Here is a 23,373-nt window from a genome sequence, read left to right on the forward strand (position 1 = left end):
AGACTAAAATCCAATCGTGCCTTTCGTGTGTATGGAAATACTTTATTCTCGCTAATGTGAGTTGATAATACAGACTGCTAGTCTTGATCTCGGCTAAAGTTTGCTTGTCGCGTGTAAATGACGCACTGATTTTGACATTGGCATGGGACGTGATACAAGGGTAACGTTTACGATAGTGGTTATTGTATATTCTAATACCAAACCTACGTGTTTACCCTAACATGTATTCTTGTAATTAGACTTAACGATTGCAACACAGATGTTTAACTGAAATAATCAAGTATAATCTGCATAGCTCGTTTACTAACCATTTGATTGTTAGCGCATGCTAGCGGAATCGTTAGCAGACCGAAAACGTACGCCCTTGTTGTATTTTTTTTGTTAACGTTCTGTTGTTAATCTCTTTCTAGTTGATGCATAATTCGTAGCCATGACAGCCCCACAGTTTTCACGGACCCTGACGAGAGTTCTCTGCGAGACACCGTCCATCTTTCCTCAGAGAATGTTCAGGTAGCATCATTTCTGTCTCCCTCTGTCTCGAATAAGTTGTCATCTGACAGTCAAGATTGTCAGGGGCCTTTAATTGGCACTTGTGCACGCTCGTTATGTTTGCTTTGTTTAATATTGAACGACGTCACAGTTGGTAAGACATTTATTATTATTATTATTATTATTATTATTATTATTATTATTATTATTATTATTTATTTATTTTTTTTTATATAAACATACATAAGATGAAGTTTTGTCAAGTATGATTCAAGATCCGCTGAGATCAACTTACACGATGAGGAGACTCAAGCTTCAAACATTTGAGACTCGTGTAACACTTTATGATATGATAACAAAAGCCAAAATGACCAGGTAGCTTTAAAGGGACTTCCCTCTCTGCACAAACAACATAAAATAATATTTAAATTCATGATTTAATATTGCACAATAATGTAATCTGTGGTAAGACAAATTTACAAAAATGAATAAATAAATAAAAAGGGGGACAGAGAGAGTGGCGACTGTTACACGGTATATTAAGACTGCGAAAGTACTACGATTCAGAGCCGAGGAAAACATATTATAGGTTATTTGGGCCACTATTTTCATCTTGTGACACTGATATTCCATCCACTATTTTAACTGATGAGCCACAATCTTTATTTGTGGCTTAATTAATTGTTTCATCAAATGTTGGAAAATCGTGAACCGTTGCCACGTAGAGGATGTAATTGTCCTATAACTAATGCAAGATTTCTAAATGGACGGTGTGTGTCTCTAACAATGACAGATTTCCTTTCTTTGTCCCCTCAGTGTTTCTGCTGTCGCTGCAGCCATTCAAAAGATGACCAGAGTGCGAGTGGTTGACAACAGCTCGCTGGGAAATACACCCTACCACCGTGCACCAAGAGTGATCCACGTCTACTCCAAAAACAGCGTAGGAAAAGTCGGTGACAGAGTGTTGCTGGCCATCAAAGGACAGAAGAAGAAGGCACTTATCGTTGGACACAAAATGCCCGGATCGCGCATGACTCCTCGCTTTGACTCAAACAATGTTGTCCTGATCGAGGATAATGGGAACCCTACAGGAACAAGAATTAAGGTCCCTATACCCACGCACCTGCGGAGAATGGAGGGCGATTACTCCAAAGTCCTTGCGATCGCGAGTTCATTTGTTTGATTTAAACCAGTGTTTCAACTTCAAAGTGTTGTGTAAACTTGAGATTTTACATGAGACACACAGGTTTGAGATTTCTGTACTGTTCAGTAAACTTAAAAGAGGAGCTTACAGCGTGTCAGAATGATTGTCCATATAGTCTACCGTCATAGATCCAAGCAGTTGTCAGCAGGGATTGGCATTTTTCTGAGAACTAAATCTGCTTACTGTCAACATGACCAATGCCTCCAGTGCGTAGTATGCGGGTTAATGCTTCAATATGAGCAGCCAAAAATATAGGTCAAAGTCATCATACACACAACACCGAGAGATGAAGAAGGAAAGTATTTATTGAAGGCACAATTTACATCCACGACAAACAAACTACTATATTATTAGCTGCTTTCAACATAATAGTGTCCTGCAATAGGCAATGTGTGATCCCAGTTAAAGCCATTACTCTCACTGTTAAATCCACACTGTGTATTTCTTTTACACCTTTTTCAGCCTTAGTTTAAAAGTTTTTTTTTTTTATTATTATTCATTGACTTGGAATGGGGAGAACAGCACCACTGGCATAAGCACAGTGCCCCCAGCTGGCCTGGGATCAGGCTATATAACTTTGGTTGCCAGCCTGGCACCATCTTATGAGAATTTATATGAGCTGCTGTTGGTGACGAATGATTTGGGGAATATGATTTAAAAGTGTTACTGGAGAGAAGCTACGTAGTGTTGCTTTCAGGGGTGAATTTACTAACTTGCCTCTAAAAATATGTCAGTGCAAAATTAAAAACAACACAACAAAACAGGTCATGATCATCTACTAAACAGGCCGTTGAATCAGGCTTCAGTATTACACAAGGGGGAAACGCTGACGTCAAGTCTGTACTGCCCCCTCTAGGTACATACACCAACTCAACAGCGAGAGCTTCCTGTGGAAAAGTCAGTTCTGAAATTATGAGGAAACAAAAGTGCAGAGTGGTGAAGGGAGACTTTAGAAATTCCTGTATTTTCTTCCTTCACATAAACATGTTTAATCAGTTGACCACAGACAGCTAAGCTATTTCAAACACGACCTCAGCATAGAGTGCTCATTCCAACTTGTGATGTTTGTCATGCACAGACGCATGCTCCTTTTTTAACAGACATGGCACATTTACAACTCCTTCATACTCTAGGTTTGCATAGTTGCTCAAAAAAATTGGACATGGAGACACTTGGCTTCATTTTGGTTTCAGTCATACAGCTTCTTAGCTACTCAAGGTACGTTGAGGTGTGATGTGTTAAATGATCAGCAGGTCGACTAAGGCTAAGCGATCTTGGGGGCTCCCATGAGATTGCTGCGTGGTATCCTCCCCAAATTCGGAAAGGCCTCAACCGCACATTGTCAGGTAAAGCCACTGGATGCATAAGGAATAAAGATCATCAGAGAATGCCATGAATTTTACTTTTAAGTTAAACAGAGAAAATCAAAATCAAACTTACCTCTGTGATGGTCATCTCCGCCACTCCTGATCCCTCTTTGTCCAGCTGCTGGAAATATCCTGTTGAACCACGGGATAATATTAAGTGACAGCCTTCGATAATTGAACCTCCAAATGAAACTATATATTAAATCACACTCACTGAACATGGCTTCAAGCTTGACCAAGCAGCAAATGAAATTGTCAAAGTCAATCATCTCGTTGTCTGCATACCGGGCGACCAGGATCTGGTTCAGTTTGTTGTTGAGTTTAAAACCTATAAACAGAGACAACGACTGTTCAAAGAGAGCAAGGAATCAATAGCATTGAGTCCAATTAGTGATCAAGAGCGCCACCTGCAGCCTCCACAGCCAGGCGCATCTCATACGAGCTCATGGCCCCTGACTTGTCAAGATCAAACTGTCTAAAAATGACCTGAGGAACAGAGAAGAGAAATGTTAGTAGAAATACACAAGACTTTTTTCATTTGTAGAAATACACAAGACTTTTTTCATTTTTCATTTTTTAACGTGAGTTCTTTGAAAACATTGCGTTCCTTACCAGCCAGTTTCTTATTTTGTTCCAGAGGACCTGAAACTCAACCAGCCCCAAACGGGCACTACCATCTTTCTGGTGAGCATTCTGTTAAGGTCTGCAGCCCGAAATGTATGAATGTATTTTCTGTGTAGTAAAACTGTCACTTCGCGTTTGACAGCTCAAGAGGATACGTCCATCAAGTTGACCATGGTTCTGCATGAGTCTGTGCTGAAGCCATCAGTCTTCAGATCTTTGTCTGAATTTTAAGAAATTGGATGAGACGAGAAAAATGAACAGTCAAAAGTGGCATCTAAGAGTTGATGGAATATTTAAACACAGAATATTTAGATAACAACGGAACTCACGTCGAGTGACAACTCTGTTCAGGATAGTCTTGAGCTCACGAATAGAAATCTCCATGTCCTTGAAAGGCATGAGGAGAAATGCATTTGCACAAACTAAACCTTTAGTGTTTACTTTGAAAAAAATATTCAGTTTCTGGACACTATACATTTTCAACTGTGAAGCTTTTGATTAGAAACTAAACTGTTGCCAACTTTACTATAATGTAAAGTCAACTGTAAGATGGTGTTGCAAACAAAGATCCCCGGCAAAGGAAATCTTACCTCTCCTGCCAGCTGAGCGAACATGGACTTGAATGAGTCGTCAATGTCATCCTCAGTGATTTCATCCTGAAGAAAAAAGAATCCAAAATCAAACAGCACAAATATAAAATCCTGTGCCTTCAAATGAGTATTGCAGTATGTACGCCATATGTTACAACAGCTCTGAATACACACCTCATCTTTCAGATCAGCAGAGATTTGATCATCCATTTCTCTGCGATGCACCAGAGGGGAAAAAAGAAAAATTAGCATGACAGTTCGAACTCCTGCGCAAAACGAAATCCACAAATGGACATAAAAAAAAACAACAAATCAAATGAAAACAAGCTGCAGACACCCACTCTGTTTCTGACTGCTTCTCGGTGAAGACTCTCAGGACAAAGTCGGCTTCTCGGTTGGGCTCAAAGGTGGAGGGGATGATGAGGTACTCGCCGGGGGGCAGACGGACGCGGGTGCTCACCTCCCGCATGTTAATGAAGGTCTCGGAGCGAGCGCACGATTGGTTGCTCAAAAAGAAATTTTTCTTCAAGTGGATATTCTGACAGCCTCTGTACTGAGGGCAGCAGGGGGAGAGCACACAGGTTAAGATGCATTTGCATTTTGAAAGGGTGATTTCGCTAACGCCTGTCCACTGAGCAGCACATTACAAGCTGAGAATGGTTATTTAAAGGAGGACTTCTGAATTAAAACTAACTTGTGTGGATAGTTAGGAATAGTTTTCCAGTGATTGCAAGTTGTTGTGAAATTAAATCTCAGACGTGGGATGCATTTCGCTTCACACTCATTGTAGTGAAAAGTAAAGCCATTTGTTTTGGACTTCCGTCCCGCTCAATGCGGCGTTATCAAATTAGAAAGGGGTGGTGTGGGGTTCAAACAAAATGTGATTGGTGCTTTGCCTACCTCTTCTGGAATCTGTGCAAAGAAAGAAAGAATAATTACATTACATCGTGCGGATGATCCTTTCCAAGTGTGATCGTGCACGTTCTGTCCGCACCTCATAGACGGCGAAGCCGATGGTGTGCATGTCCTGACCGTGGCGTCGGTATCTGCGCCGGTCCTTCTGCATGAGGGCCACGAGGAAGCTGCACGCCACCTCGTCGTCCTCCGGGTCGTCGTCCTCTTCCAGCAACGTGATCTTGTACTGTGGGTTGATCCAAAACGTGTCTGCGCGAGACGACACAACACAGAGGGTCAGCTACAGCGTCGGGCCTTCTAGCGGAGGGACGGCGGAGCCCTCCTGTGGCCCGGGACTCACTGGGGTGGTTCCTGCAGCCTCCGGCGGAGCTGCCTCTCCTCCAGCTGCCGTAGAACTTGATGGTGTTCCAGTGGCTGAGAGTATCCTCGCTCAGAGCGTCAGGGCTCAAGTTGCAGATCTCTAGGCGGGAAAATTGCCGCTTGAATTCGTTGAAAGACATCCTGTTGGGTTTAAGTTATGCATTAAAGTGAATCCTCTTTGAAAAAGAATTTCAGTGCAAAAAAGGTTGATGGAAAAAAGCCAAGCATTTAGGCATTGAAATGAATTAATAAAATGAAGTAGATGACAGGTGATAGATTTTTCTCAGGTCACAGCTGGGCAGTTGTTCGCTTCAACCCATTAGTATTATATGCATTTTTCTTATTAGACGAATTTTGACACCTGCACTGACGAGCTTTCATGTCAAAGATGAGCAAAGCTACTGCATTAAATTGAAATGCTATCAAACAGTCTTTTATCTCAGCTACGACATACACTCACTTGAATGCCATCGACTGTGAACAGACCTTGATGAGTCAAACTGCAAAGCGTTAAAACAATCTGAACAAATCACACCTGTTTTTTCAGGCTTGTAATATAATTTTTTTTTGAATGCAAAAGCATATTTCAGAAAGCATTTAGGTGGATGTCCGCAGCACACTCTATTCCACCCAACATCAGGGACATCTTACCAAAACTCCCCATCCTCCATCTTCAAATGCAGGTCCTCATGCTCTGACGGATCGATCTCGTCCCATTCAGGGGAGCTGCACCATAAAAGCACCAAGGTTAGACTGATGTAAATACTTAAATATATACATATACATATATATAATTGGATCACTCCAAATTGCAAATTAAAATATACAAAATATTAACCATTGCCCACTCACTTGTCGCTCCAAGCACCAGTCCACTCCACCTGGCCCCAAGGGTTACGAACTCGGATCAGTCGCTCCATTTCACCTCGAAAGTTCACCTAAATAACACAGGCAAAGTGACGGGACTTTCAGACCCATATGGACAATTCAGAGGAGCACCTGTGAAGGTAAACACGCTGTCAGACCTCCTTCATTCCCGTGACCGAGTACGCGTGGCCCTTGACGAGCTTCTTGAATGTGACAGCCTCCATGTCGAAGGCACTGGTGATCTGCATTGACACAAAAGCAGGGGAGTTCATCATCCTGCACGGAAATTAATAGCACTTTTCTTCAAGAATATTAGTTTCTGTTGAGAAGAAGGAAGCCAATGTGAGGCGTCCAGTGATGCGTTGTGGTGCACTTGATGAACTTCTGCTACTACCTCTTTCGATTGTGTGCACAAAACATAAATATATGAATATGACAATTACCGTTAACAATATCAATGACTATTTTACTTTACATTGTAAAAATCTGAATTAGGTTTCTTTAAAAATCTGAATTAGGTTTTATCATTATGTTATTTATGAGGAACTCATACAAGTCATGTGATGAGAAAAAAATGGTGAGGATGTGTATTTATGGTTAGTTTAAACACCATGAATGACAATGGTATCATAATGCCACCACCAGACAACATTTTTACAATATTCTTTTTTTTCTTGTGCTTTCTGGCCATAAACAGGAATGGCTGTGAATGTCTTAATGATGGCTGACATATTTATTGTCAAAGGCAGAGCTTGAGACCTGAGAGTGTGAAACCAGAAAGTCAGTTAAGGAATTTTATTGCGTCAGTATTATCCTGGCCAAGACAGGACTGAGCGACATACTATACACATTCTAACTTGGTAAGTTTCACAGCAGTAAAAGTACTGAGGGAGGGCAGTGCTTATACTTATAACATTACATGTTATGTGTCATACCCTAACGTTAAATTGTACATAAACTGATGAGATAAAACAATGGATAAAAACAACAGCAGGGCACCGGGGAACTGGTGTCAGACCTGGATGAATGTGTTAAATCATTTGTAAAATTGCAAAAAGTTAACAGCTGCATCACCTCCGAAGCAAAAAATGTATGTAAAGGTCTGCGAGTTTCCAAGTATCATACAACAGGAATATGACCTTGTATTTAATCTGAAATCACTATTTGACCATGTACATTGGCTTGAATACACATTATTATGTGCTCATTGTTGTGTACTTGTGTGTGGTGCTTACATCGATTGAGCAGCCCAGCAGGGAGCCTCTGTCCAGAGCTTTGTTGATGATCCGGTGAAGGTCTCTCGGAGCGCTGCGGAGCTCGTACATCTCCGACACGCCGCCCGTAAAGTCCTCAAACCCTTCTGTGGTGCTTCCGCCAGACAGAGCCTCGTAGGATCCATTCAGCCTGGAACCATGGAAAAAACGTTTTGCACTTACGTCAGCGGCAGGAGCACTTAAGAATTTAGCATCGCGGGGTTCTTCTGAAACCATACTTGGCGTACGCCTTCTCCAGGAGTGCACTCCAGAATTCATTGCCCTCAGCAGAATGGACAAACATCAGCTCGCCGTCTTTGACAGGCAACCTGTCATCAATCACCACGTCTACCCACTCGCCGAACTGCCAGAACTGCAAGACAAGAGCGATAATCAAGGCCTTTTCCGAGAAGCATCGCACCTGAAAGACGTGCTTGAGTGGGAGGAGGAGGAAGAAACCTGAAAGTGGAAGATCCCAGCGTAGTCGTCCTGGAAGGTCTGGCCGTGTGGGACGACGCGGTGAAGGAGCCGCTCATTCAGGGTGAGAGACGCGATGGCGGCCAGGAGCCAGCAGTCGCCTGCAGGTAAGAGAGCGAGCAGGCCAGGCAGGCGGTGAGCTTCTTTCTTTCGGATTGCTAAGACGCATGTGCATGGCATGAGAAGCTCAAGGACAGCGGGGCCTCACCCAGCGCTCCCTGACAGATGTCCGTCCTGGTGGCACCGCCCACGATGAACTGAGGATCGTCCGTCAGCTCCTGTGGAAACATTATGAGGTGACTGGATACAGGGGAGATATCTGTCGGCACATTTAGAATGTTTGCTTCCAGGCGTCAGACGCCATCTCTCTTGTTTATGACACACTATTAAAAAAAAATGAGTAAATGCCACACACAGCACAGCTGTGGTCAGAGAAAACCGCGGCATGCCAACAGCTGCAATCGACCCAGAGGCTCCTGTTCCGGTCTGTCTGGACTTGCACTGTAACAGTGTGACTGATATGTTTGTTTGTCTGCTAGCTTAAAGGACCATTGCCACAGTCTGGATGCGCCTTCGTGCCATATTTGCATGGTGATTAGCTCAGGCTGTAAATCAATCTAGTAATTATTTGGAATATGATGATTGTGTGTTTTCTATACCTGGGGAATTTATTCACAAAAGGTTCAAGGGAAAATGCAAATGATGTTGATTTAAAAAAAAAATAAATGCTGACACACTGTGCATTATGTAATCCAAAATCTACAGAAGAGGGTTAGGGTCACAAGAAGATAAAATAAAGAAATAAAATAACATCTTTTTTTCAAGTTTCCAATTATTGAATAAAGTTGAAATTTTGAGATTAAAGTTGAAATTTCGAGAATAAAATTGACGTAAAAACAAACATTTTGTGAATAAAATCTAAACTTTGCAATGAATGTCAACGTGAAGTAAGTCTAAAGTTGAAAGGCTCTGTGCACAAGTGTAGTGGAGTGCTTCTGTTTTTGCCAGTTTCCTTATTACTGTCAGTGAACCCTGTGGGATACACCTGTTTTATTTACTTCTAACTGTTGTTAACTGGGTTAATCCACCATCCACTTTATTCACAGAATTTCCAATTTATTTGCGTTGACTTTATCCATGAAATTTCTACTTTATTCACGAAATTTCAACCTAAAACTTGAAATGAAAGCTTAAATAAAAAAATCTCTTTCCTGTAATATTTTTTTGTCTTCTTGTAGCCTTAATCCTCTTTTGTATAAATCAGTACCGTTGCATGAGCTCACCGTGGGTCTCATCCACTCAACGCCGCTGGTCTTGGAGGAGTGGGGGGCCAGCTCCTTGAAGCCCAGGGAAGGCGGCTCGGCAGGGAAGCAGGGGTCCTCGAACAGGCACCCCGACTCCACACATTCCTGCTTCAGCGCCTCGTAGTCCTGGCTGGCAAAGATCTCGGCCTGCTCGTTGGAGCCCATGCCCTCCGCCCGCAGCCTCTGGGCATATATGCTTGCGCAAATCCCTCCGACTGGATGCATGCTGGGGAGGGATAAAAATACGGGACAGGGTGGGTGTACGGCACGGACTATAAATAGGGGAGAGCTATTCAGTGGCACGCTCTTGTCTGCAGCACGGCAATCAGGAGTGGCCGGGTGTGTTCCTTCATTGGGAGCAAAGTCTCATGCATTTCCCAGATAAGACGGAATCAAATAATAAGGAGCAAAAATGACTACAACCCCCCCATCGTGCATTTTCACCTGCATGAAAATCCACAATGCACAAGTTATGAAGGTACAAGGCTGCCAAAGAATATGATGTCAGGTCTGTTTATTTTCCTTTTTTGTGTTTCTTTTATTCACAGAATTTGTATGTTTACAAATTTTATATTTCGCAGTTCAACTCTGTCTCAGCAAAGGTTGATTGGACAAGAAAGGTTTATATGTAATCAGAGCAGTGAGCTTTGTTCCCTCCAGAACTTGTGCCCCAGGCCTTTCAGGCTGAGAAACAAGGCGGTCAACTAAACTGTCAAGTGAATTAAAGAAACTTAGGAGATGCAAATGATACAAAGAAGCATGATTTTGGTCATTTTGAGAGGGTCACTCAAAAGTCAAGCCCTCCACCAGGTCAAAATGTATGATTTCTACAATAAACAAATAGCCGAATAAAAGTGAGCTAAAAAGGTGCCGTTAGAAAAGAAGCTAAGCTTAAAGAAGGCAAGAAAGCCAAGCCGCGAAATGACAGAACGATGAGCAGCGGAGCTGAAAAGAAATGCGAGACGAGGTGTTAAACACAGCAAACTCCAGACAAACAAAAGGGTTTAGGAATGCGATACCTTGTCTGTGCAGGAGGGCTGAGAGGAGGAATGAGACGGAAGAAAAAGTCTTTGACTTAAAATTATGGCTGGTGAACAAAAAACAAAAACAAAAACAGAGTGAGCCCCCCCATCATTTGCTAGCTTCTTTACGCAGAAGCTCATGCAGCTGCTCCGAAGTCGGGCCTTAATGGATTGCAGTGTTCCAGACTCATTATTGGGAAGCCTTTTCCTATCGCTGGATGGACTTGATTTTCTGAGCTGGACACGTTTCAAGTCCCCAGAAAATACATAATAGCTTCGTGAGGACACTCCAGGGCTGAAATCTACCGGCTGGCATGGGAAAACTACGGCCTTGAGGCCATATGGCCCTTTAGGCTTTTTAATCTGGCCCGCTGAACTTGAAGAAATTATGTTAAAAGTAAGTAAGTCTTAAAATAGCTGTATTTCATTTTTTTTCACTGTTTTCAATCATCAATCAATAAAGAACTAAAAAAAAAAAACAATTTGTGGCGCTTCAAAGAAACATATTTTGTTGTAACTTTGCTATTTTTCATTTTCAATTGACATTAAAGCACATGTTTTCTACATATCCCAAGATATATATTTTTTCTCCTATGAGATGGTTCACCAAAACGCTCCATCAATCTGCCCCTGCTCCTCTGTAAGATTTTTAGAACCCATTGTGGCCCACCAGTGAAAAAGTTTGCCCACCCCTGCTCGAGAGGCTAGCCGATTTTTTTTTTTTCTTTCTTTTCTTTCTTTTCTTTTTTTTTGCTCCAGTTTCAGGGTTCTGGCGCTGGGAACCCTGAAACTGGAGCAAACTTCACAGCCCAGTTGCTGGAGAGGAATCCTAATTGGGCCGAGTTGAGTAAACAGTCCCAGCATGCAGCAAAAGAAGGGAAGACACACTGCCCTTTTACTGAATGAGTGGGAAAACAAACATCTGTGTTGCTGTTGTGTCAAACCGACTTTTTTTTTTTAATTTTATTTTTTTTATTATTCCTCAGTTTCAGTATTCATATTTCTTTTGTTTTCAATGGAAATCCTGCATGCAAGGACAATGTTTATATGTCCTCCACCAACCACACCCCCTTGCGCCCCCCCCCGACCCTCTCCTCGCCATCCCGAGGCCCCACATGTCTGAAAAGGCTGCAGGAATGTCACACTCCTAAAGTTCAGGCTACTGATGGGCTATTGATCGAAAGGTACCTCTATTTTGACACAATAACGGGGAGAAACGCTGAACAATGCATTCCTCTGCTGCTGGTTTCTTTCTTTCTTTTTTTTTCCATTATTTCTTAAATAGCAACCGTCTGATGCTGATGAGAGGGTCTCCTGCGTCTATCACAGCCAGAACAAAGTCTGAAACAATTAAGCAAATAGGTGCCAACAAACTGCAGCGGGCATGCAGCGGAAGTTGCACCTGTTCAGTGATTTACTAGGCCGGCCAGGCCTGCGCTCCGCACGGCCTCAGCTCCGAACAAACAGACGGAAGAAACCTCAGCCGTACGGCAACACTGCAGAGTCGATGCTGAATTGGAGCGACCGCAGCTGTTATTGGGACATTGTCAGCGCATGCACATGAACTCGAACGCGGCACTCGGCAGCCCCGCGCTACAATAAAAAAAATAAATAAATAAAAAAGGCACGAGGAACCGCTATTCTAGGGACGCAAAGGCGAGACAACGGTGTGACGTCACTCACCGCAAACAACTCGGAGCTCCTGGCGAAAGATTTTCGAGGGCACTCGTTTAAAGTCTTGCTGGAGAGAAAGTGGGCACTGGTCCTCGTAGCCAGGGGGCGCAGAGTCCAGCCTTCTGTACACACGCGCACACACTCACACGCACATACTGCAGGGAAGACCACTCCCTGCAGGAGGAGGCGCCAGCGCTCCCACACACGCAGCCGGCCGACGCCAGAGGGCGCTGCTGAATAAATAAAAACGCAACATGCGACGCGGAAGAAACAAAAACACACATTTCGTTGAACTTTTATTTTGAAACTTTGATAGCGAAGCATGGCAATGAGATGATGTGCACCTAAAATTGTGTTTCTCGTTTAACCTTGCAAAAGAATGCCTGCTGTGCTACACTATTTCCAAGCCTGCTGGTGTATGAGATGGTTGTTAGCCTGGGATAGTGGTGGTGGTTGTGGTGCAGTGTTTATGCAAAAACATGCATAATTCATCAACAGCATGCTAGAGCATTCATCATGACGTCTGTCAACGTTGCGCTAAAAGGAAGCACTTAAAATTCCATCAAAATTATGGCAGGGCTGTTGCAAAATCTCCAATTCCCCTGCCTCCATTTAACAGCAGTGCCCCCCCCCCCCCCCCCCCCCCCCCCCACACACACACACACACACACACACACACACACACACTATAGGGGTTGCGGTCTACGATTGAGAGTTCCGGTAGATCGGTCGTTGTGCACCTTTTCCAAATGCCGCTATAAATCACTAATCTTGCTCAATGATTCACTGACCTTGCTTTACAAGTCATGCTTAAGCATCTCAATGCATTCAAAATGACACGTTCATCTCTGAGAACAAGCTGGCCTCCCTCCAGTATGGCCTATTCGGACCTCATTAAGCACTTTTACATGCTGCAGATCAGCAACTTAACTCCAGATGCTGTCCAAGGCCAAGGCCCCGCATATCTGGAGCACCTGCCAGCATGAAGGAATGGGGAGTGTCGGCTCCACTGCTGGTGGATGCATCACATATCTGAGTATTAAACATATGTTAACTGGCCACCTTTCAATATATTTTTCTTTTAACCAGCTAAGCCCAGCCAGCCGCTGCTCACAGTGATATCCTCAGCACAATTATTAAATAAATGTTAATATATATATATATATATATATATATATATATATATATATATATATATATATATATATATATATATATATATATATATATATACATATATAAGATAAAATAAATATATAGAAAGACGTTTAACTCACGCTTGAATTTGATGTAAATTGAATTATGTGTCAATATTTGTGCAACATACAAGTTCATCCATCTATCCCTTAATATGTTGACATTAGTCAGTGATGTGCACAGTCTTGTTGGTGCAGGTTTTATGAACGTGTGGTTTATTGAACGTAGACACTGAAGGGCTTTTTTTAAATTCTTGTTATTACAGCAAAAGCCACAGGACCTGCAGCAATGTCCTGGTCGTTTAGTCAGTGCACGCCCTCAATCAAGAAGACCTGACCAAGACCAGAATAACCAGAAAACAATAAAGTCCTGGGCGAGGCTGCGCAACAGGACTGTCTCATTATCTTCCCTCGAACACCAACACCTTTTGTCACGTCTTGACGTCTTGGTTAGGAGAAGGACACAACTGTAGAAATCATGGTAATGGTAGAATAAAGAGGCCTTTATTTAAAAAGAAAACTTAAATCTTGACTAGGAATGGATCTGCAGCGGGAAAAAAATTCTCAAAGTAAAGAAAAAAAATTCATAAAGTGTCACAAAAGTACATGACATGGAAAACCACAAGAGGCTTACGTAGACAACTTAAGGCGACAACCTGACACCAGATAAAGGGAGACAAGGACTACATGAGGGTACACAGGTGAGACCAGTCAGGGCCAGGTAGACAAGAAGATGCAAAAGAATGATAGGAAGGGTGGAAGTCAGAGTCTGAAACACATGGACGAAAGTAAGTGCAAAAAAAGTGAAGAACGAGACAAGACAAAACATGACAAAAGTGACTTTAATCAACAATACAGAAGAAAAAAAACGTAAATAAAATGCACAAAATTGACCAAGTGCACAGCGGAGGAGACTATCAAAAACACCCACAAAAAAGAAAAAGCAACACAGGACATGGCACAAGACACAAGACACAAGACACAAGACACAACAAAAACAAAACCCAACAACTTATTGAAATAAAAGAGCACAAAAGCAACCCATTGCTTCCTGATAGGTAGCCTCACAAGTGAATACGATGAGCAGTTAAACAATTAAATCAAGCATTTCAAAGATCACAGAAACAGGATAGTCACATGTGTACCGCAGACGGGCTGTGTGCTCTCCGACTCTTCCACTTATTAATAAACCACGCAATCAAAGTGTTTTTGTGTGAACAAGGTGAGGCCCCGTTGATGGATCGGCCACATCTTGTCAGATCGGGCGGCAGTTGTAGACGGGGAATCTTCCTCTATGATCCCGTTTTATATTTGATTACACAACAGCATAGTTCAGATAGCTCCACTTCAGGCAAAAACAACTATCATAAATTATAAGTGAATTACTTTGAACAGAATTTGTATATTTGAGGCTAAAAAAGTAATAATAGTAGTAGTAGTAGTAGTAGTAGTAGTAGTAATTTTGAAAAGTTTTTGCAATATAAGAAGCAGAAAGTACAGATATTTATGTACCAATGCAGGGAGTAAACTTGAAAAGTCTAGTAGAGTACAGATGACTGAAAGCATCTACTGAAGTACAGTAACAAAGCATTTGTAGCCTACTTCGTTACTTCCCATCTCTGCGTGTCACGGGGGAGGAGATGCAGCAGGTGCCTCAGGGCGAGGTGGATACCCAAACACAATCGGCAGCGGGGCGTGGATACGCACGGGTGGCAACAAAACAGCGCACAGGAAACCAGACCTTCACACAGACACGGCGTCTGCCACCCTGTAAACCCCCCCTGCAAACATGCCCGGCATCGTAGACAGGCTCCAGCACAACCGGGAGAAGGCGCGAGGCGTCGGGAGCAACTCGCACGCCGTCAAGTACCTGAACCAGGACTTCGAGGCTCTGCGGAGGAGCTGCCTGGAGAGAGGGCGGCTGTTCGAGGACGAGTGCTTCGAGGCGTTGCCCTCATCCTTGGGCTTCAATGAGCTCGGACCAGACTCCCACAAAGTCCGGGGCATCGCCTGGAAGAGGCCGACGGTAGAGTGGACGCTACAGTATCTGTCGAGGGTCGCCGGGGAGGGCGGGGGATGTGACACTATTTGCGTACATTTGTGTCTGCTGGAGTTTGTGGATAGTAATATCTGGCGCATGAGCTGCACCCCTTCTGTTCTGCGTTAGGAGACGTTCCAAGCAATAAATAAATAAATAAACAAACAAATAAATAAACAAATAAATAAATGCGCCATCAAATAACATGGAATTACTGAAGATAAATACTGTAGCGTGAATTACCTTTTCATCCCTTGTTTTAGCACGTGTATTTATTCATTCATTCATTTTGCTTAGGAATTGGTTTCCAACCCGAAATTCATTGTGGAAGAGGCCACGAGGACTGATATTTGTCAAGGAGCACTCGGTGAGAAACGCACGCACGCATGCACTCTCTCTCTCTCTCTCTCTCTCTCTCTTTGTCTCTTTGTCTCTCTCTTTCTGTAGTAATACTTTGTAATTTGTACAACTTTCGGCAGCTGGAAATGTTTTTGCTATTGATTTGTATACTACTTACTTTGCATACTTCAATACAATTGTTGCACTGGGGTTAGCCCAATGCTAAAAGTGTGTTGTTATTATTAAAAGTATATAATAATCATAATTATAACCTGTCTTACTTCTTACCTCAAAGCATTTGTGGCATTTTTACAACACAGTCGGGCCGAACATTTGCGTCACCAACATTTGCATTGTCGTTCCTTTTGTCGGGCAATAATTTAGCATTCTTATTTATCAGAATCATGCCATTTATTAGTCATTTATCAAGTTTAGCAACTACAGATATATATATATAAAAAAAACAACATCTTCTAATGGCTCTGCTCAGACAGGCAACGATAAACTCTTCTTCTATATTTTTTATGCCTGGTACACTCGCAAACAGGCTTGTTTGTGTGGCATTACTTTCCTGACTACACCCAGTCTGGCAGGACAGGTGGAGAGATGCTTCCCGTGTCAATGACACCTCATTGTAACAACGTCCTTGCACAACTGGCGCACAGACAAACCACATACCGGGGCCTGTTTTGAAATGTGTCCTTGGCGACACAGAAATGCTGTGGGCGTGAGGCCCGGCTCTGAGGTTTGCACGGGAGTTCCCTTGTTTTTTTTTGTTGTTTGTTTTTCTTAAAGTTGTCATCTTGTGATCAGGGGACTGCTGGCTGTTGGCCGCCATTGCCTCCCTGACCCTCAACAAGCAGGTGCTGGCTCGCGTCGTCCCCCACGACCAGAGCTTTGACGACAACTACGCCGGCATCTTTCACTTTGAGGTACGAGGCGTCTGCGCGCACACTACAGCTTTTGAAGTGGCACCCAACAGATTTTTCCCCAATGTCTTCCCCGTCGTCCCTCGCAGTTCTGGCAGTTTGGCGAGTGGGTGGACGTGGTGGTCGACGACCGCCTTCCGACCAGGAAGGGAGAGCTGCTGTTCGTCCACTCGGCCGAGGGTTCGGAGTTCTGGAGCGCGCTGCTGGAGAAGGCCTACGCCAAGTACGGGAGGAAACAAACAGTCTCGGCGAGTTCGAGTTGTTTCCTTTTTGTGTTTGAGTTAACGGCAAAGGCGTCTTCCAGGGTGAACGGATGCTACGAGGCTCTCTCTGGAGGAAGCACCACCGAGGGCTTTGAGGACTTCACCGGCGGCATCGCGGAGAAGCATGAGCTCAGCAAGCCTGATCCCCACCTCTTCAAGATCATCCAGAAGGCCCTGGAGAGGGGCTCGCTCCTGGGATGCTCCATTGATGTTTGTTGAAGCTTTATGCTTGACTTGCACGTGCTAACGTTTCACTCGGGGCTAACTTTCATGATCTCACAGAAGCGTTCCTCTCTGTCCCAGATCACAAATGCATCCGACTCAGAAGCTGTGACTTATCGCAAGCTGGTGAAGGGTCATGCCTACTCAGTGACAGGAGCTGAATGTGTAAGCAAAAGACTTTACTTTGTCTGTTTTGGGATTTTTCTTCTCCTTCATCTTCCTCTGGTTGACACATTTAAACATCCATTTAATTAGGTGGACCATAGAGGGGACATGGTGCAGCTGATCAGAATCAGAAACCCCTGGGGTCAGGTGGAGTGGAACGGATCCTGGAGTGACAAGTGAGTAATGCAGAAACCGACTTGTCCATTTATAGAGCTGGCAGAAGAGAAAGACTGACCTAAGCTGCACATTGACATTTGCAAACAAGTTTTTTGCTATATGGGAACATTTCTAAGAGGTAAATTATGTATCGTATATGGGTATATTTGATTAAAATGGTTTTTTAACTAGTGATTTCATGACTATATCACTACCAGCATTGGGATTTTACACATCACCAATCTCACATCCAGACAAACATCAGAGAATAGGGATTGACATTAGTTTGTTTGTTTTTGTGTTTTGCTTCCCTTTCTTATCATAAGATCCTTCTACATTTTACACGCTGGGCCTTGAGAATGCAAAACTAAGCTCTTTAATTGCTTACATTTTTTTCACTAAAAACAAAAATAATTAAAAACGATTTATTTTTGGAAATCAGTGTATCTTTAAGAGTCCAAGTAACAAATTCTTTTATGTTCTGACTAAAATCGGACCTGAAAATGCAAAAATGAACAATGTCACTTTTTGATCTCCCTATTTTACTCAGGTGTAGAGTTTGTTTTGCAGCCAAGAGTGTCAGTTATTCAGTTGACAAAACACTTTTTGATCGAGTAGGATTGTTGCGTAGATTTGGGTGTATGTGTTTCTGTCTGTTGCTCCCGTAATACAGTCATGCACACCCACAGGAATTGCTGGTAAAACCTCTTTGCGTAGGTGAGGTCGGGTGGAGCCCACGCTCTGCTTTGTTGTGCACAAGTTCACAAGATTGTTTTGACACTTGCAGTTCATCCGAGTGGAGATATGTGAACGACGACGACCGCGCACGCCTGACCAACCGCTCTGAGGACGGCGAGTTCTGGTAAAAGTTTCTGAATCATCCAAGTGGCCATTTGTTCATTTTCAATCCGCAAGCAGTAGGCAGATTTTTACTCTTCATAGTAGTAGTTGTCAAGATTTCATTCCATCTATCCCCTTTTCGTCTACAGGATGTCATTTTCTGACTTCCTGCGCCAGTACTCCCGCCTCGAGATCTGTAACCTCACGCCTGACGCCCTCTCAGGCAATGAGTTCAAGAAATGGGCAGAGACGGAGTTCGAAGACACCTGGAGGAGAGGGGTGTCGGCGGGTGGCTGCAGAAACCATATAAGTGCGGCGGCAGTTCCTCCAAAATCTCCCTTCACGCTCGATGTGACGCCATGCCGTCTTTCTCGCTCTGTGCTCCTGCTCTTGTCGTGCTGTTGATCAGCTCACCGGTGCACACTGCTACTGTTCCCAGACACCTTCTGGATGAATCCTCAGTTTGTCATCAAGCTGGATGATGTGGACGACAACCCCGACGATGGCCAGGAGGGATGCACCGTCATCGTTGGCCTAATGCAGAAGAACAAGCGCCGAAGGAGGAGAATGGGAGAGGACATGGAGACCATCGGCTACGCCATCTATGAGGTCAGAGGTTTTTCACACATCCTCATGTCTTTGTTCTTTTATGGCCTCATATTTTCAAAATTCATTATTTCATCCTGTACTCCAGTAAAGCTACCTCACCTCCTAATTAACAGATGCTTTTGTAGGACCTTCTATATGTTTAAACAAAAACAAACAGTGTTGGTGAGTAATCTATTACTAATAATCCACTGCTGGAACTGAACTGCTTTTTGAATAACGGAGTAATGTAACGGGATTACTGTTGCAAAACTGGTAATTATATCATAATTACTTCATCAAGTAACGATTTTGTTATTTTTCCAAAATCTTCAAATCATTTTAACAATATGGGCTGTGCAAAAGGCAACAGTGCTGTACATGAGTTTGTTCTGGGAAATGTGCAGTTTGTGTTCAGAGAGCAAACATTCATTCATGTTAAGAGGACAGAGGCAATACTGCAAAATTTGCACTTTAATAAAGTTCATTCCAAAGCACTGGGCAACTGTTTATGTAATTTTAAACTAAATTAATTAGTAATTGATAACTTATGAAACAAAGACGTTAAAGAAGTAATTTTATGGAGTAATCCCAACAATACTAAAAAACAACAAAGCAGTTGAAAACTGGTCTGAAATTGTTAGAACCATCTAACAGGCCAGAGGGAGAGGTACCAGTGCTCTTGGTGACATCACAAAGTGCTGATTTTCCAAACTCTGTCTTATAGCTCACACTTTTCTTGTACTCCAGAAGGTTAGACCCTAAAATGTTCTATATTATTGAGGGTTAGACGTCAGAATAAGTGAGTTGACAGTAAACCAAGATTTGTTTAATTGTTCTGTGACAGAATGTAACTATGCAGTTTCTGTATGTTTCTCCACTAAACTTCAGAGGAAAGAGACAAACCAGGAGGGGGAATGCAATATAATCATAAGGGATCACACTTTTTATGTTATTTGGTACTAATCTCTACATTGCTAAAGCAAGGTGAAAGTCTATATGCTTTGTGCGTTAAGGTCATTTGTTATGTTGCAATGTTCAGTATACAGTAGATTAATTGCATGAAAAGTTGGTTTTATATTACTAGTGTAACTGGAAGGGATGGTGGCAGGACCCAAATTCAGACGAAACTACGGGTGTGGGAAACAGAAAGCTATGTAGTTATTTGAGTAAGGAAACAGAAAGTGTCCTGACCTGTAGAAAATAAACAAATCTAAAAGAGAAGACTTTAACCAACGATTGAAACAACAACCGAGACAGACTTACAAACAGGAACTTGTGCCTGGACCTGAAAGTAGCAATAACAAAGACAGACAAGGCAAACAAGATGAGGCCAGGACTATTTATGCAGCAGTGCAGGGGAACACAGGTGAGAACAATCAAGGGCAGGACTGACAACGAGACGCAGGTGAAAAAAAAAAATCATTCGACGAAAACAAAAGCAGGAAAACAGGAACAGGAAGTAAAATACAGAACACAAAAGTGGAGACAAGGCTGTCAAAATAAAACAGGATTTACGAAGGCAAGAGACTGATAAGATGGACAATGTCTTCACACAACTTTATAACTTACTTTCTAATTCATCAAAATCAGTCATGGCATCCACAGAATGACACTTTTGACTCTAACGTATTTTTTTTTTATTCCTGTTTCAGCTGCCTGAGGAGGTAAGCAATCACCAAATTGCTTTCCAGTTGAAGTTATCGTTTGTATCACACAACATTAATAACTGTGTGTGTGTGTGTGTGTGTGTGTGTGTGTGTGCCATTTTCCAGTACTCAGGAAAAAGACAAGTGCATCTGAAGAAAAACTTCTTCCGATACAATTGTTCTGCTGCACGCTCAGAGACCTTCGTCAACCTGCGGGAGGTGTCCACCCACTTTTGCCTCCCGCCGGGAGAATATCTCATTGTGCCCTCCACCTTTGAGCCCAATAAGAATGGAGACTTCTATGTGCGGGTGTTTTCAGAGAAACCGACTGACTTCCAGTATGCCTCTGCCACAAACGAGCGCAAATTTTGGAATGAAATTGATGACCAGGTTGTCGAACGGTTTGATGATGTGATTTCGTGTCGCTTTCAGAGAGATCGACGATCCTGTGGACTGCCACGTTGCGCAGGTGAAATCACATTCCGGCCTTCGCAAATACACAAGCTAGATCATCTAAAAGGAAAAAAAAAAGTTCACTCATCGTGTCACCTTTAGATCGACATTGACGAGGATGACATTTGTGACAGATTCAAGAGGCTGTTTGACCAGCTTGCCGGACACGTAAGCATCTCAAAGGAATGGAGTTGCTAACTTACCTGGTGAAACCTCTCACCTATCACTGTGTTACTTGGCTTTCAGGATGTGGAGATTTGTGTCTTCGAGTTACAGGAGATCCTCAACAAAGTGGTGACCAAGGGTACGACAAACTAAGCCCTCGTCTGTTTTACACATTCAAGTGGACGTGACACTCAAAAACAGTCACCGCCGTTGTTTCCTTCCCCCCCCCCCCCAGCGGCCATTAGAAATAAAATCAAAACCGATGGATTTAGCCTTACCACATGCCGCAACATGGTCAATCTACTGGATGTATCCTTTGATGTTGTAACGATGACCTTTCTGTGTATTATCTCCAGACTAGTACAACTACTGCTAACATAATAAGAAGTAATAGTAAATAAGGTTGACCTCAAAAAGATTTAAAAATGTGCGTAGATTAGGAAACGCCATGGCAGTGGTTTGGGTTTCAGCAGAATATCACAATAATGGAATTGGCAGTTTTCTAGTCTGAGTCTGACTGTTGTCATTGCCCAACAGCCCTGAAGAATAACTGTGAGGAAGTAGTGTCTTTTTGTTCCCCCTGACAATCTCTTCAAAGAAAGATGGGAGTGCCAAGCTTGGACTGGTCGAATTTAAGATCCTGTGGTCAAAGATTGAGAAGTACCTGGTATGTTTCCTACTGATTTAGTATGAACACGGTGCTCCTTTTTTTCCTATTTGACTCGGTAGCTCACGCTATATCAACACGTGGGTCCTCTCCATTAGGATCTGTACAAAGGAAGGGACGTGGACGGCAGTGGCTGTATGAGTGCCTCGGAGATGCGCATGGCCGTGGAGGATGCTGGTTTGTGCTACGCACATCCAACCTCGACATGGACTTTCCTCTGGCTGTTTAGCGTCAACGTTGCCTGTTTTTTGTTTTGTCTTTTTGCATTTGGACAGGCTTCTCTCTCAACAACCCCTTGCATCAGATCATCGTGGCCCGCTACAGTGAACCCGACCTCAGCATTGACTTTGACAACTTTGTGTGCTGCCTCGTTCGTTTGGAGTTCCTCTTCAGTGAGTTCAGTCATTGGACGTGGCCATATTCTTACTTACAGCCATGCAGGAAATAAGGTCATTGAGTCACTTTTTTTTTGTTGTCTTGTTTTTTTTTTCTTCCCCCACAACAGACACTTTTAAAGAGCTGGACACTGATGGGTCCGGTCACATTGAGTTTGATCTCATGCAGGTAATGTGCCCGTTGTGACAATAACTGAAACATTAAAGGCAATGAATGAATGGCTCATGGACTATTCTGTAACATGTTTTTCATCCACAGTGGCTGAATGTGTCCATGCTGTAGGTAAACTCTGCCTCCAAATACAGACATCCTCACGACAAGATAATTATTTTGTTTGTTTGTTTGTTTATGTGTTTGTTTTTGGGGTATCCTTTAGCTGCTAATCGCACGAGGATTCATATATGCTGATTTCAATAAAAGCGATATATTGACCATAATTACGTTGTCTTTTCGATGTTTAAAGTGCTTGTCCTTTCATACCATCAGTCCTATTTAAACCAGTCTTAGTTTTGAACAGAAGCAGAAGTACTACAGTCTAATGACTAATGGCTTTTTGGATAGAAACGTGTTGCCAGGCCACATGGATACATACACAGCTACATTCGTAGTCACAACAGCGATTTGCTGAGATCAGCATAAAGACTTGGACCTCTACATGGGCTCTACCTTGGAAGAACTGGAACACGTGGTTGATGACAGGTATGCTGAAGACCCTTGCCTGAATATGAACGGAGAAAAACCAATGTCTGGGAGGTTGAGGGACTAGGATAGAAAATAAAGAGAAAAAGAAGTGCAGAGTTGACTTGAGTCAAGGGAGCCTAATTAAAGACAGGTGTTGATGGTTGGGGAGGTGCAGAGCGACAGGAAGCCACAGACCACCCACGTGCGCACACTAACAGACACACAAACGGGAACACAATTCTTTATCTACTTTCCATTAGATGGTCTTATTTTTCTTTTTTTTTTGTTCAGCCTCCCCTTAACCTCACCCAAGCTCAAGTCACACCTCGGCTAGACATTTGAGCCTTCACCTTGGAATTTGGTAATAATTTATCCAGAAAAGTGGAGACCAGCCTAAAGAATATTCAGGTGCTTCCACTTATACACTTATATGTGTGTGACACACATATACACACATGCACACACACGGGGTAGTCACAAGGT

General features: G+C 43.0%; 3 protein-coding genes across 7 annotated transcripts in view; 2 read left to right on the top strand and 1 right to left on the bottom strand.

Annotated features, from left to right (window-relative positions):
- The window catches only part of mrpl14 (mitochondrial ribosomal protein L14), a 9,804-nt gene extending 7,348 nt beyond the window's left edge, over window positions 1–2,456 (top strand). The window contains exon 2 of the mRNA XM_076018888.1: window positions 1,306–2,456. Within this exon, the coding sequence (XP_075875003.1) occupies window positions 1,306–1,672 (367 nt within the window). The 3' untranslated portion in view covers window positions 1,673–2,456. The remainder of the gene's footprint in view (window positions 1–1,305) is intronic.
- On the bottom strand, window positions 1,981–12,315 carry LOC142883737 (calpain-1 catalytic subunit-like). Of its 5 annotated transcripts, XM_076018885.1 has the most exons (23): window positions 12,156–12,308; window positions 10,470–10,487; window positions 9,430–9,676; window positions 8,355–8,424; window positions 8,129–8,247; window positions 7,909–8,042; window positions 7,652–7,820; window positions 6,575–6,658; window positions 6,402–6,487; window positions 6,201–6,275; window positions 5,530–5,690; window positions 5,269–5,438; window positions 5,175–5,186; window positions 4,616–4,827; window positions 4,449–4,488; window positions 4,275–4,340; window positions 4,014–4,071; window positions 3,840–3,904; window positions 3,673–3,741; window positions 3,468–3,546; window positions 3,275–3,388; window positions 3,134–3,192; window positions 1,981–3,048 (listed from the first exon to the last, which is right to left on the bottom strand). In XM_076018885.1, exons 3-23 carry the CDS (start codon window positions 9,673–9,675, stop codon window positions 3,022–3,024), a joined length of 2,115 nt encoding a protein of 704 aa, XP_075875000.1. In that variant the 5' UTR covers window position 9,676; window positions 10,470–10,487; window positions 12,156–12,308; the 3' UTR covers window positions 1,981–3,021. The 5 variants fall into 5 exon arrangements, with proteins under 5 accessions (XP_075875000.1, XP_075874996.1, XP_075874999.1 ...); XM_076018881.1 differs by having other exon boundaries at window positions 4,275–4,488; window positions 12,156–12,309; XM_076018884.1 differs by lacking the exon at window positions 10,470–10,487 and having other exon boundaries at window positions 4,275–4,488; window positions 12,156–12,315.
- Window positions 12,316–15,011: 2,696 nt separating this feature from the next.
- LOC142883741 (calpain-2 catalytic subunit-like) lies at window positions 15,012–22,646 on the top strand. Its single transcript, XM_076018890.1, has 21 exons — window positions 15,012–15,368; window positions 15,678–15,747; window positions 16,533–16,651; window positions 16,738–16,871; window positions 16,953–17,121; window positions 17,215–17,298; window positions 17,389–17,474; window positions 18,242–18,316; window positions 18,444–18,604; window positions 18,734–18,903; window positions 20,535–20,546; window positions 20,655–20,866; window positions 20,961–20,997; window positions 21,084–21,149; window positions 21,228–21,285; window positions 21,382–21,455; window positions 21,745–21,813; window positions 21,912–21,990; window positions 22,089–22,205; window positions 22,319–22,377; window positions 22,468–22,646. The coding sequence occupies exons 1-21, from the start codon at window positions 15,132–15,134 to the stop codon at window positions 22,489–22,491; spliced, it is 2,112 nt and encodes a 703-aa protein (XP_075875005.1). The 5' UTR covers window positions 15,012–15,131; the 3' UTR covers window positions 22,492–22,646.
- The last annotated feature ends 727 nt before the right edge of the window (window positions 22,647–23,373 follow it).

Source organism: Nelusetta ayraudi, unplaced genomic scaffold (genome assembly GCF_046127955.1).
Source record: "Nelusetta ayraudi isolate G7.1 ecotype Tasmania unplaced genomic scaffold, CSIRO-AGI_Nayr_v1 ptg000008l, whole genome shotgun sequence".
NCBI classification, from domain to species: domain Eukaryota; kingdom Metazoa; phylum Chordata; class Actinopteri; order Tetraodontiformes; family Monacanthidae; genus Nelusetta; species Nelusetta ayraudi.